General features: G+C 31.6%; 1 protein-coding gene across 3 annotated transcripts in view; it reads right to left on the bottom strand.

The window, feature by feature from the left end:
* Positions 1-241: 241 nt before the first annotated feature.
* Positions 242-15826, bottom strand: part of LOC106464999 — a 58866-nt gene continuing 43281 nt past the window's right edge. For all 3 annotated transcript variants that reach the window (XM_013925189.2, XM_022392822.1, XM_022392823.1), the window contains one exon: positions 242-7397. In XM_013925189.2, coding sequence (XP_013780643.1) covers positions 6124-7397 — 1274 coding nt within the window. In that variant the 3' untranslated portion in view covers positions 242-6123. The remainder of the gene's footprint in view (positions 7398-15826) is intronic.

Here is a 15826-nt window from a genome sequence, read left to right as displayed (position 1 = left end):
AAACACTGATAAGGGAAAATAATATACACAGAAGTAAAATGAAAGAAGCTATCCTTTTTTTTAAAAAACCTAGCATTAACCAGTATTCACATGTAAAATTATATTTATTCTAATCTTCCCTATTTAACAGTTGTGTCTTGCTTGCTTTCATTTTGTTGCCTAGTGATGTAGTATCACTGTTGATACTACAGCATGTAACAGTTTCATTGATTTATACAATTGTATCCATCTGAAGATGTTAGGTAAACAAGCAAAACATGATGTATTTAAAAACGTATTACTTGTTTTATCCATAAACAAAGCTTTAACTTTCCTGTTAAAACTTCTTTCTTTAATTTGACTAGTTTAATAAGTTATTCACACAAAGAAGGAAAACTGAAAAAACAACAACTAACAAATGTTCATATTCTATTTAAAGTGGATAAAAGCATAAACACATCAGCTTTGTAACGTGTCTTATGCAACAAATGGACACAAGTTTTAAAAATTCTTTTTGGGTACCAACATTAAAAATTGTCACAAGCATTACCAATCAAAACAATGGAATGTTTCTTTTTGCAAGTGCAAATCTTCTCTCATAGCCAGTACAACTTAGCAGTTAATTCTGAACTCATGAGCATTATGGACTACCTAACCCAAGGAAAATTAATTTTCTCCTTGGAATATGTGAGCATTAAAGATTAGTTTCTGACAATAATCATGGTGTAAGGTTATACAATATGACAATATCAAATTACAACCACATAGGTAATGTTTGTATAAATGCCAGAAGTGTATTATAAAGCTTTACATCCTGCACTTGAGTATCAGTGATACCTGACCCATGTCTATATCTCTTTGAAAACATTAAACATTAAAGATCATATTTTTACTGATGTGATTTTTAAGAAACATTTCTAGTATTGCAATTGTGTTATCTTAAAATACTCCTTTTTTTTTTTCATCTTCCCAAAATTATACTTACAGCTCATGCTATGTAACAAACTATGAAAAGGCACACTGAAGAAATTTATGGGTAATATTTAGCATTGTACCTGTGTCCCTACTTACATAAGATTACAAGCACTGTAAACATTAAATTATGGATACAATTACCATATATTTAATTCAAGTTTTGGTCTGCAACCTATTTTTCAAGCAGTTATAATTGGTTTGTCAAAAACAAAAAAAACCAGTAGACATACAAACATTCTTACCCAAAGTAAACTTGTTACCCTGCCATCCTTTTAACCAATTTTATCAATGTACACTGTAGAAGATCCATTACATTGACATTCCAACTGATACCAAAATTTGTCTTTTTTCTTTCTTTTTTTTTAATTTTATATTTCCAGCAAACATTTTACATTTGAGGCAGCATCCCCCTGAAATACCACTCTTCTTATACAGTAGAGTAGTTAATATAGTTTAAATCAACTGGAGAGCAAAACTTTGAAACAAAAATAACTCTCAATCTAGACACTAAAAGTTTTAAATGACAATCTTTTCATGTTATTTGTATCCACAAACTAAATTCAAACAGAAGTTTCAGTTTTTAACAGATGCAAAGAACCAAATAAAAACTTCACAGGTAATCATCAGTAAATGCCCCAATATTGCTTTTACTGCATCAACATTATTTTATAAACCATTATCCATATTGTACTTCCATCAAAGGGGCAACAATTATAAAAAATGTTAAAAGTATACAGAACTAATAAGATTTAAAAAGTTGTAGAGTTTTAGGTGCTACCTAAATTACATACAAGATCATAATAAATTAACTTGAAATAAGCATATTTACAAGCCTTTGTAATATTGCATGCAGTTACTCCACAAAACAAAAACAACTACAAGCTTTTTGTTTGTTTTTCAATGCTCCCAAATGTTACTTGCAATAATATATCCATCTTCTGGTAATGATTAAGTATTGGCAGGTCACTGTTACTGTGTTTGAAACTTTCTTGTCTCAACTGAATTTTTTTAAATACACTGACAACTAAAAGTATTCCAATAGGGTAATATATATAACTAAATGGTATATATTGGAACCATGCAAAGAGCAATTTCTCATCAACAACTCAATTATATGTAGTAAGCTTTCTTCTTATGATTCCACCATGATGAAAGATTCATTCTGCCTCCACCTCCAAATACAATTACTAAATTAAAGTAAAATATAATAATGCATCTAATGATAGGTAGTTGAAATACAGCTTTAACTGAAAATAAAGTCCTATATTTTATATAAAGTTTCCAAAAATTATGGGTAACTTTTTTAATGTGGTAATAAAGGTATTTTGGTATCAGTTACAAACACAGAGAAACTGTTAAATCCTTTTCATTTGAAATTTTATATATGCCCACAAAGAGAGAGATACAGATGTGAAAACTAATTTTTGTGACCTTTTGGTACATTTATAAAATGAAATTGAAAAAAAATTACACTTACTATTGGTTATCAGTGTCACTTCAATGCTTTTAAGAGTTTGCAAGAAACTGTTTCTATTATACTTTCATTACATCCAGCACATAACATGCTCATTTCAAGCAGCAAATGGAAAACACTTAAATTCTAAAACATGTGCAAATAAACAAAAAGATACTAATATATAAGAAAATTTATCTCTTTTTGATAAGAGTTGATTCAAATCATACTACCTTTTCCCTGTTTGTTAAAATTATTTATCCAAGAAAAGTAATTACTCACTGAGCTTGCTACGAAAAATTATCTTCAAAATTACACTGTATACATTTATTAATTTAAAGGTGTACCAATACTGGCTTATCAGTAATATCAAAAATCAGTAAAAAACTGTGCTCTGTAAAGTAGTTACATGGGATTATTTTACTGTTTGTGAAGACAGCAACAAGTTTAGTGTTTATAATATCCGTAAAGAATGCATATCTAGTGGTGGAAGTTCCATTAAACGTTTTAATACTACCAATATTATTGGTCATATTTTAAAAAAAAAACACCTTATGAATTATCACGATTACAAAGAAAAGGCTAAGAAAACTGAAAGAAAAGTAAAAGCAGAAAGAACAGCCAGGTTTCTTACAGCTTTCAATGATGGAAACAGAGACTGAAGTTAAAGTATGGGACATCAACAATCCTAATATATTACTTAGTTATGTATTCACTGGTTAGTGGGTAAAATGATTACTACCGATTACCAGCATTTTTGAGTTGTAAATGACACTGGGTTTAATCATCTCATTAAAACCTCTGAGCCTAGGTATGTTATATCAAGTCAAATATTTTTCAGAAAATGTTGTACCAAATATCAAAACAAGTATTGACTGTAAACTAGTTGAGATGCTTGTGGAGGTACCATACTTGAATTTGGAGCTGCAACATGACTCATAAAATATTAGCTGTGTTGCACAAGTATAAACGTGAAGGGTCTCATACTGGTGAATACTTGTGTGAAAAACTTGAGGTTATGTTGCAGAGCTGGGCCACTGGCAAGGAGAGAGTTCATTTAATGTTGCATGACAATGCATATGATGAAAGCCACGAGATGCACATCTAACCAGCTTGGGATGCTTTGCACATACACTTCAGCTGGTCATGCATGAAGGAGTGTTATCACAGCATGCAGTGATTGATGTCTTGGCTGTATCTCACAAAAATGTTGGACAGTTTAAACACTCTACCTTAGCCTACTATTGATTGAATGAAACACACAACAAGCATGAAAAAACACTGGTTGGTACAGGATGAACCAGCTTTGTGGAACTCAACCCTTTACTTATTGCAATCAGTTTATAAGCCCAAAAATGGCACTGGATGTATATGCATGTGAATATGACGCCATCAATATGTTAACTTCTCATCAGCTTGAGCTGACCAAAAAAATAACCGCAGTACTGGAACCTGTAGAGAAAGTATCAAAAATGATATCTACTAATACAGTAGCAGCATCTGTGCTAATACCTTTGTTGAGAGCTCTAAAAATAGCCATTAAATAAGAAACAAGATGACTCACGAGTCCGTACAAGTATGATGATGACACATGAGTCTGTACAATGAAATCAGGGATGTTAGGTGCACTGACATGAAAATTTAGTGAAGTTGAAGAATGAGAGGAATTGGTTATTGCAAAAACATTGGACCTCAGTTACAAAAACAAGTTTTGTTTTCTGAACATGATACCAAAGCATTAGCTAAAACACTTCTGATAGAGATGTGTGCAGAATCTACAGAGGACAGTGATGGTGAGCCACCTAAAAAGAAGCAACATACTGATGATACTGGAACTAAATCTACTAGTAAAGTATGGGAATGGTTGGCAAAAATTTTAGAAACTCAGGAGAATCCATAGATTCTGGAGAAGGAAATGAATGCATGGTATACAACTACTTACATGAACCCTTATTAGCTCTCAAGTGGGTAATTCCTATACATTGTGGAACAGTAACAAGCTACGATATCCTATCTTAGCCAAGATAGCTTGACGTTACCTTAGTGTACCACCTACAAGTGTCCCATTGGTGACTCTTCTTTGGAGCTGGTAATATTTATTATGGTCACAGAAACCCACTTTGTGCTGAGAATGCTGAAATGTTTCTGTCTATTAAATACAATTTATCTGATGTAGGTTTTAAATATTAATCTTACATACATGTAACATGTGTATGTATGACTGCATCTAATACCAACTTCTGTAAGCCACATGTAGTGCCTAAACACAATTCAAATATCGGTAATCGGTCCTATAGCCATTAAAATATCGGCATATTGGAAAAGTACTGAAAGTCACATTGGTACACCTTTAATTTAATTGAGGGCATATTTTTCTGTAGTTTAACGAATAGGTGCTTATACCCATATTTTACCAAAATACAACAAGAATGAAATTTGGTCTTTGCTTTCCAAACATTTTATTTTCTCCATCAAATCTTGGATATGCAGAGTTGCTATGTGTGTACTGCTTTAAAGAGCTAAAAACCTGCTTATATGTAAATGCAAACCATTGCATTCTACATTCAAGTCTCAATTTACTAAAGGCATAAAAAAGGAAAAACATTAATTTTTCTTTGATTACCATAAAACAATTCTGATAGCCTTAGTGAACATAACACATCCTTGGAATTTTCCATAAAATTCTGTTAGTGTAGAAATATAGGTGCTTAATCACAACAAAAAGTGAAATGCATAAGCATTGTTCTTTTCATATGCTGAAACAGCACAAAGTGATATTCAATAGTACAATTACTAAGAACTGAAAGGCAGTAGGGAAGTGTAATAAGAATTTATACATTTAAATGTATACATAGTCAAACGTGTGAAATTACTTTTTTTTATACACATTGTTAAAGTAACTGTAAAATGAGAAAAGTAAATTACAAAACATTAATTACTCTGTATGTAAACATACTATTCAACACCACATTGCTGTGTTAACATATAAAGGATAGCACTTTTTTTGTATTTTAATAATTGATTTTGAATTAGATACTTTAAATTTTGTTTCACAGTGTTTACAATAAATATTATCTCTATATACCAGAGCCATAGTACTTTTTTGGTAGAAAATCAACATATTCACATACAAATTCCTTTTTTTTCTCACAAAAAAAATTACACATTCTATGAAAATGTTCTCTATCTCTATATATATTCTTTGTTATTGAACTCTGACCACAAGTAGAAAAAGAATGAAAATAATCTCTCAATTAAAAAGGGAATTACAAATGCTCTAGATAATGTGATGAGTTAACAAACTTCTTGATTAAAATAAAAATGACAATATTGGGGTTCACCACAAGCAGGATTACCAAAACCTGATTACTCTGTTACTTTCAATAAATATTTTCAATTAGTTTGTATAATTTAAAAATACATCAAGTATTTTGTAAAGGGATAATTAAAACTATGCTAATTAATATTTCCTAATAATAAAGTATGTATTCAATAAAAACTTAGTTTTTTGTAAAGAATAAGTAAATTTAATTACAGATTACTTTCTAATCATCAATTAAGTATTCAATAAAATCTTACTGAACTAGAAATAAACTTCATGATAACAGGACAAAGCAAAATTTGTAAGCTAAAACCATACTCTTCTATGTACGTAAGAGAAGAAATTCTGTACACAATTTAACTATACCTTTAAACAAACCTAGCTGTTAATATATTCAGGCTATAACTGATTCAACCAAATTCTGTTTGATTATTTCCACCACATAATCGGTAGTTTCTGGAGAGTCTGATGAAGTAACTTTCTGAGCTGTGATAGTTAAGTCTCCTGAACTATTATTTTCCTCCAAGCACTCATTAGACATTTCTTTAGTTTTACTAACACCTAAGGAAGGAAGTGTTTGAGCTTTCACTGTCAAGTATTCAGATTCTGTAGCTTCCACTAAGCTTTCATTAGGTGTATCTTTAGCTTTTTCAGAGTTTGACAGAGGAACCATCCAAGCTCTGTCTGTCAAGTCTTCAAACCTACTAATATCTTTTAGGCATTCATTTGGCATGTCTTTAACTTTAATAGAATCGGACAGAGAAACTGTCTGAGCTATGACTGTTAAGTTTTCAGAATCAGAATGATTCTCTCTGAAAATGTTTGAGGCTTCAAAATTGCCGATAGTTGTTGTAGAGCATGCATTCACACAATATTGAACAGACTGTTTTTCTTTTAGTTTACCACCTGACTTTTTAGATAAGGCATTTTTTGAAATAATTTCTTTGTCTTGAACAGATACACATTCTGGTAAGGGGACTGTATTATTATGAATACATGTAAAAGTTTCTTCACACTCAAATGGAGAGGTTTGATTATCCACATTTTCTTCTAGATGTTCTGGAATATTTAAACATGTCTTTGGGGTTTCATACATTACTTCAAGTTTTGTATTCTTGGTGGCTGAAGCAAAAGAATAATTTTTCTTAATCTCCTGCTGCTTCTCAGACTGTACTCGCATTAAGGTAGTAAGAATATGCGACTGCACCCTCACAGGGTTAAACTCTATTCTTCCAGCAACATTCTGGCAGCCAACTTTAGAGCAACCACATGGGAAATACAACCTGTCTACTTGACACTTGATTCCTGCCTGACTGCACATACATTTCACTGGATCACAATAAAGCTTGCAATCACAACCACAAAGCTCCCTTGATAATCTGATGTCTTTACAAACTTCTTTCTCTGTTGAATCAATTTTCTGTACTCCAGATGCTCTTAGCATAACTCTTCTTTGTTGAACAGGAACAGGTCGTAAAAAAAGATTCTCACTTTCAAATTCAGTATCAGAAAGGTCACTGACTTCTTCACTCTCATCAGTATCTGACCCTCCAAGATGTACTCTGTAAGGTCTTCTGAACAATACACTATGGTGATGTAGTCGTTTCTGCATTTCTGCATGTTGTTGGAGGGAAAATTCTTGGATGTCACAATGATGCAAATCCATTCCTGGAATAGCAAATTATACAAATCAATACTCCATAACTTAAGCTTTCAAAATTACATTAGATAAGCTCAAAGTTTGAATTACATATATAGAAAATATCAGAAGTGAATAGTTTTTTGTATGATTTTTACTTTTAACAAAGGTTTATGACTTGGTTCTTTTTATTTAATATTTCTTTTCATCCTCTTTGTAATGGTAAAGGTACACAAAACTTATAATATATCATGTATATAAAACGTTTTCTTAACACTATCTCACAATTTTGAATATGGGGACAACTGAATGTCAGAACATAGAGAACAACACATGAGGGAAATTGCAAAAGCTCATAATGAATACAAGTCATGGTTCAGACGTGACTCTTTAAAAACCAGTATCCAGATTGGCTACTGACAGAAAATTAACATTAGCCAAATCATAGGGTCTAGTAGCCAAAAGTAGTGTACCACATAGTGTCTATGTATCATAGACAGCGCCAATTTCAGTGAAATAGTGATAATTTATATACATATATAATGTATCATATTGGAAATGTGACTGTATTTTGCAAAATACTACTTACTAAAACACAGCCAAAACATGTCACTTTGTAGAGACTAAAGGTCAGTTTTATAATATTAGATATGGTAACATGAGAACATGTGTGCCGCATCATTGTAACTTCTCTATTGTTAGTCAGGCAGGGATGAAAGGTCAACATAATAAAAATAATAAATATATATAAATGTATAATGTTATGAGATTTAAGCTATTTAGTCTAAACATTTATGTTTTCGTGTTATAATCTGTTGTCATTTTAAATGAAAGAGGCATAATTTATATTTATTTCCTTTTTTTTTTATGGTGGTTACATGATCGGTCAAATCTACCAAACCTGTACAGAGATTTGTTAGTGAAAATAACAGAAAACATATAAAGTTTTTTATTTCTTAAGAAATGTTTGATAACTATCTGGACCTTTAAAGATTTTGCATGTGAAATTTGAAAATTTTCTGATGCATAAAAGTATTTATAACCTTAAAATCAAAATTACTTTGCTTGTTGGATAGACAATATGCAAAAAGAAAAAAAAGGCACAAGAAAACATTGCTTAAGAAGCCTAAAGAGTTAATAAGAAAATTTGATATTTTGCATATGAAAGCATTATAATGTTTCCTGATAATCTGCCAAATTTCGTTGAAATATGCTTACTAATTTAAAAGTTATAGCATGAAAACTATAACAAGCACAATATGCTTACGAGGTCGGTCCTAAGGATCAAGTCCATGCTGAAAAAGTTAAGCAGATTGAACTTCTCATAATTTTTACCAAATAATCCAATAGAACTCACCCAAAGTTAGAATATGCAACACTGAACATTTTCTGATGCATAAAAGTGTTTTTAATATTAAAATGAAAATTACTTTGCATGTTGGATAGGCAACATACAAAAATAAAAAAGGCAAGAGAAAAACATTGGTTTACCAACTTTAAAACTTAATAAAAAAATTTTATATTTTGCATATGAAAGCATTCTAATGTATACTGATAATCTGCTTACTAATTAAAAAGTTATAGATGAAAACTATAATAAGCACAAAATGGTTACAAGGTTGGTCCCAGGGACTGAGCCCGTGCTGAAAGAGTTAATGAGAAGCAAATGAGGTCACAATTTGCAGAACTCTTTAGTGTGTTATGGCAGATAAATTATACCTCTAAGTGTTGTTCAGTGCCATTTTAGACATCATATTGTTACGTATACAATAGCACATTATGATATTTTTTTTTTCTATCTCCTGGTTTGTTTGGCATAGCAATGAGCTCCACTGTATTCATCTCTTTTTTTTTTCATTAGCCTCAATGGTGAACAGAAAGTGTTTAATATGAATGGTGACTAGTTTCAATATAAACATATTATTTGTTAGACCACATATGTGTACATCTTTGTTTTCAGTGAATTTCAAAACCAAATTACAGTTTTGCTTGGACAGTGTTTAACAACATCTGGAATTAATCTGTCACTAAATTTTTCCTCCTTTACTTGCAATATTCTTAGATACACTAATTTTCATCAGGGAAGAATAGTAACCACTCTAACAAGATGTTCAATAGGAAACTTACTGCAAAGCTAAACTGAATTCACTAACTGCCCAAGAACTTGTTAGAATAAGCCCAAAAGAATTTTCCATTGACACTATTCATGAAAAAGTACAGATATATTTACAGTGTATGATAGCAAAAGAATAGTCATTAAGTTCAAACTTTTAATATGATGAAATAATAGGAGTAAAACTGTTGTGTATCTATGGTACCTTACCCTTGTACCAGACAAACACATTTCATACCACTGCAGTCAAGGAATACCTTTTAACAAAGGAAACATAAAAAATACAATAAAACTATATAAAAATTATTATTCAAATAACTATAGAATGATGTTTCTTTTTTGCAAGTGTAAAACACTTAAATATACCAGGTCGATAAAAATTGTCCTTTACATAAGATATACATAAAGAATAAAACCCTTTGATACTTATTAAACTACACATAATAGAAAATCTTTTATCATCAATCTACATCATAACACAAAACGTAATACATAACAAGTACTTTTTAATAATGATGTGTAATGTCGTGCGTGCGTGTATATACAAGCTTCATTTTATAGCAAGCATTTTATGCAAAGAATATCATATTTAGATTTTACTAAATCATTTCACAGAAAAAATGTATATATATATAAAATCTTTTCAATCTTGCCCTATGACAATTAAAACTTTAATTTTTTAAACTAATTCTTATATATAAAAATGCAATGTTTTAATTTTTTCTATAGGGTAATCTTTGATAAATAAAAATTTTAAATTTCTGCTAAAATTAATTATGAAGAAATATTGTATTTTTTCAGACATGAAAACGACAAGGGGAAAAAAAGATGGTGGCACGGGGTCCCAGCCATGTCCAGGGCAATGTTTTGTCTTCAGCCTCATCATTTTATTTCTCCATAATGTTCAGTATAATTTTTCTTTTTCTCATTTGCACAATTTGAATGCTTGTTTCCTACTGCCATTGAAACAATGCAAGCATCTTCAATATCCTTTTTTTTAACATATCACATGGTTGCTGGCTGGATACTCTGACTCACATGATGTAGAACATGATCCAGATTTGTCTCACATGCATTATACGTATCAATCACCTATATATCTACAGTCACCACCTTTTTTCTCCTAAATTATACACAAATCATGATATTTCTGGCCCAGTTTATGAAAAAGAAAGGTAGCCACATGTTCAGAAATCTGGTCTTGTATAGCTGAAGATATGAAAGAAAGTGCTCATCAATTTAATTACAGTTAGTAATACTGTACATTTGGAAGTTGTAACTAGAAATTATAATCAAAATATACTCCATAAGAAGCTTTTAGGTACTGGATAATATAACATATACTACTGACAGAGAAAATGTTTTCCAAGTACCTGCAAGCATCGTGTTTAAACAGCTTTCACATATGCAGTGCTCCCAGACTGTGACTAAATCAATGCAGGAGAAATATTTTTGGCTACTTTTCTCTTAATCTTCCATGGGTTAAAAAGTATAAAAATCCCATAACATTCTTTGAACCTCCTAGATGTGTGGTCTAACTGAATATGAAAGAACTTAGTGTTATAGAGAAAATAAGGTCACTTTAACAAGCCAGTTTAATTATACAGTAGAAATGAAGTGTGAGTACTAATGGATTAATTATATGGATGAACTGAGATGCACTAATGCACAAAAAAGGAAAAAAAAAGAGAGAATCTGGAGCAGTAACACAAACAGCATATCCAATAATGCACTTTATCTCATTTTTCTTTTTTAAGGCAAAATTTTTCAAATTTTCATAATCAAAATTGTAACAACCTTATAACTTACGTTGCAAGTGTTTGTTCCCTGGCAGCACTGAACACCTTAATTAAAACATTTATAAAATGCACTCAGTGATGTAAATGCAGTATGATTGTATTACAGTTTTCTATTTAACACTGCCAGTTTTTTTCCAATACTTGATAAGGTTATGTATAATACTCTTATGAGAATGAATACTTTTCTTCATACCTCACCTGTATTTTATACAAGTCTTCACAATGAACTCATTTTGAGGAACAGTTAGCTGTAAGACCAACTATTTGCTATACTTCCACAAGTGCCAAGGTCACAGTCTTGCATACTCAGCATAAGTTGATGGGAGAAGGGAGAAATACAATAATGAGCACCAAACTCTAAAATCTGTAATAGCATAGGCATTTTTCCAGAGCTTGCATAAAAAATAGTTTTCTGGGCATAAATGAATAATGATGCAGCAAACAAGTTACAACAAATATTAAGTTCCTGTTATTGTAAAAGTTTATTTTTCTTGTATTTTAAGCAGGTGAATACAGAAACAGTCAATTGGCTCTTAAAAGAAGTGACAAACAATTGAATTTGATGGTCAAAATTTTTGCCTACAAGCTACTGGCTCTTTGACAAAAATGTTGTCTGGAGCCCCAATACAGGATCTACACTTGAACAATATACTGCCATGTTCCTTAATAGCTATTGCCTAGCAACAACTTGCATTAACTGACATGGTTAACACTCACATACACATGAATTTTCTATCACTGTTATTGTTGAAAAAATAGAGGTGATGTCCAATGGGTAAGAAATATTTTTTGGCAACAGGCACTACACATGACACATTACTGTTTGTATGTTAACTTAATATGGAACCATAAAGTCCATCTATATACTACTAAAACTCTGAGATTGTTTGTCTGTAATTAAATACAGCAAAAATGGTGCACAATAGCACCATATTTGTAATGAAATGAGAATAGAAACAGAATAAAATAAGTTTCGTTAAAATCGGGCCACGGGTTACCGAGTTAGCGCTGTTTTTCGGATCACTTTTATGAAATTTTTTAGATGAATTTAGGTACACTAGGTGGCATCACATATCGGTTTATCTATCTATCTACATACTACTAAAACTCTGAGATTGTTTGCTTGTCTGTAATTAAATACAGCAAAAACGGTGCACGATAGCACCATATTTGTAATGAAATGAGAATAGAAACAGAATAAAACAAGTTTCATTAAATACTGAAATTAGTTTGAATTCTTCATAACCTCTGAATAGTGGGTGACCCACCGGTTACTATGATGTATATTAGAGACCGTGTGATAAGAAATAATTTCGGGTCACTTTTATGAAAATTTCTAGCATGAGTAATTTTACATCACACAACTGTTTGCACTCTTTATTAAACTTCTTACTTCACTTTTTGAAAAATTAAATGGTCTTTCCTTTTACTCCCGATCAACAATCAAATATCTTTTCTTGAATTATGAATAACACGAATGGATTGAAATTAGCTTGAATTCTTCATAACCTCTGAATGGTGGGTGACCCAACGGGTCATGGTGATCTAGTAGACTCTATATGTAGAGATGACCAAGATACCCAATAGGCATAATCCAAATATGGACACTAAAAAATCAACAATGATTTGTTTGTTTGTTTGTTTGTTATTAAGCACAAAGCTACACAATGGGCTATCTGTGCTCTGCCCACCACGGGTATCGAAACCCGGATTTTAGCGTTGTAAGTCCGCAGACATACCGCTGTACCACTGGGAGGCATCAACAATGAAGAGTTTTATTTCAAAATATGATTGCCACTGACTTTTCATTTGTTTCGCTACCCAATAAGCCCCAAAACAAGGAAAGAAACATTTGGTACAATATCAAACCAGACACTGACCAACCTACCAAACTGTTCATCTTTCTTCTTGTTTGAGTCAAGATAACTCGTATAACTACGTTGTCACTAATGTCAGTTTAAACCTAAATCTACTCTGTATTTCATCATTTAGTTGTAATAGCTAGTAATAATTTAAAAATAAAAATCATGATTCTAGTATAAACTATGTTATCATTATCCCTTGAAATTAGCTTTTTAACAAATCTGGTGTTCCTTTATAATGCTTAAGTATAGGGTGAAATTGGAATTATCAGCCAATAATAGATGAACATTAGATGACTGTAAAATGTATAATACTCAATGCTTTGTACACTATACAATCAGTATCTTTAGGAAGCCAACCCCTATATTATGCATAAAGTGAATGAGTAAAAAAAATAAATCATTACATATAATGATATTATGATAAACAAACTGCATACCAACAGTTAGCAATATATAACTTCCAACTGCAGCAATATTAAAGTCAAGTATGCATTTTACAGTGTAATATTAAAAGTAATATAGGGGTGATCTATGTATAACTATATTCTTGTTGCATTATTTTTGGTACTGCCATCCCTACGTTATTTTATATTTACAAAATATTTGTTGTTACTTGTATGAAGTAATGTTAATCAGGTTGGTTGGTTGGTACTTTATGGGGCAAAGCAAACTAAACTATCTGTGCCAAAGAACTGGTAAAAAAAGCTGCAAGTAAAACACAATAAAATATAAAAAAAGTTAGAAATGAAACATTGACCAAAAAGCTGGTAAAAGATTCAAACAGATATAAAAAGGCCAATGGCCCATAAAAAACTAAAAACACAATCAAGTTAGACAGTGTCACCATTGCCAATGCCACCATCCAATGTCAGTATTAAACCCTTGGAAAAGACATGTACAAAATGGTGCTACTGCTCACTCTCATAACAATGGAACGAAAGTAAAGCATGGGCAATTATATGTTGAGTGTCACAAAGGCCACATATTGGCAGATCAGTTCCACATAAAAGTTAAATCTATTGCAAAATAAAAATAAATCAACTGTATGGGAACATTTCAGTCATCTGAAAGACCATCATAATTAATGAGTGTGTATACACTGTGAAGCAGTCCTGACATTTAGCAGCAACAGCATGAAAATACAAAACCATTTACAACTTATTCACAGTACTGCATTTAGGGAGGTGCATAAACCCACTATGGTCAAAATTTCAGCAACAGCAGCTTTAACTGTATCCCCATCTTCAAATTAATCATCTAATACAAGCAGCATTAGTACAACAATCACTGAAAAAACAGTCAACTATATAAAAGTCTAAATCAGCTAAAGTTAAATATCCTACAGAGAACGTGAAGCAGAAAAAGGTAACAGAGGTAATAATAAACAACATAGAAAAGGGTATGCATCCATTGCAAACTGTGGAAGAACCTGATTTTGTGATATTACTTGGATCACCCAGGAAAGAATTAAGTGAGAATCTTATCCAAAAACTGTACACTAGCATTTTAGAAGTTCTAATGGACTTTTCTAAAATAAGTGATGGGGTCATTACTTTTAACATGTGGACCTCCAAAGCAAATGACCAGTACCTTGATCTGACTTGTTCATTTCATAAACCAATAGTGGGTATTCAAAAGCTATATCCTCCAAAATAATGAGCTTCCATCCATTCACACTGCTAAAGTTATAGCTCAGTGTCTAGAAAGTTGGAATGTCTTGTATTAGGTTGAAGTAATTGTGTCAGACAATGCTTCTAACTGTGTGAAAGCTGTTAGTAACATGGATCAAAAGTTAATATCACACTTTGACCATAACTTGAATTAGTTATCAAAAAAGGACTAAATGGAGCAAGTGATCACACACTTTTCTAAGTTCACTGAGCATTTTCATAAAACTGCTATTGCCAACTTGATTCTCCATTGCAAGACTAGATGCATAGAATTGTATAAACCAGAATTAATGCCAAGATTAGAAATTAGTAATGTGGAAAAACTTGTTGAAATCAGGCTGTGGTAGGCAGCTTAAACAAGCAATACTGCCACTGCTGACATTCTGATGAAATAATGCTTTCTGGATGCAAGACTTAAAGATATGCCATTTTTTGAATGAGTTTGAGAAAAGAAAAGTATGAAATATGATAAAGAATGAAGTTATTTGACTGTAGATACCAAATATTCAGCTATTCAGAAGAAATGAGCAAAGTCAGTCCATTAGATACCTTTATGTAGTTTCAGTGACCAAGAAGTTCAAGAACTGTCAACAAAGGAAACAACCACTGCTGGTTTAAAACTTCTGAGTCTATTTAAAATAATAAGAATGTGTCCACATTACAAAAAAAATTAAATGATTGCTGAAGAGCGAGTGAATAGTACATGGCCACTCATTCTCTACATCTATAAGGCAATCAATTGAAATTCTGGGCAGATAATACTCATTTGTACCCACAATTTAGTAAACTTGCAATTAAGTATCTAACAATTCCAGCAATCAGCACCCCTGCAGAAAAGTTGTTTAGTAGTGCAGGTTATATTTTGAATGCCAGGCAAGTCTCACCGGATCTAGGAAATGTTAACTTTCCTTAGCTGCAATATTTAACATTGTCAATTGTTTTTGTAGAACTAATCATTAAAACCTTTAACAGACTGATGTTAATAATGGCTGGAGACGGCTTAAATGGGTA

This window comes from Limulus polyphemus, unplaced genomic scaffold (genome assembly GCF_000517525.1).
Source record: "Limulus polyphemus unplaced genomic scaffold, Limulus_polyphemus-2.1.2 Scaffold1807, whole genome shotgun sequence".
Lineage (NCBI taxonomy): Eukaryota > Metazoa > Arthropoda > Merostomata > Xiphosura > Limulidae > Limulus > Limulus polyphemus.
This window is presented reverse-complemented; position numbering and strand designations above follow the sequence as displayed.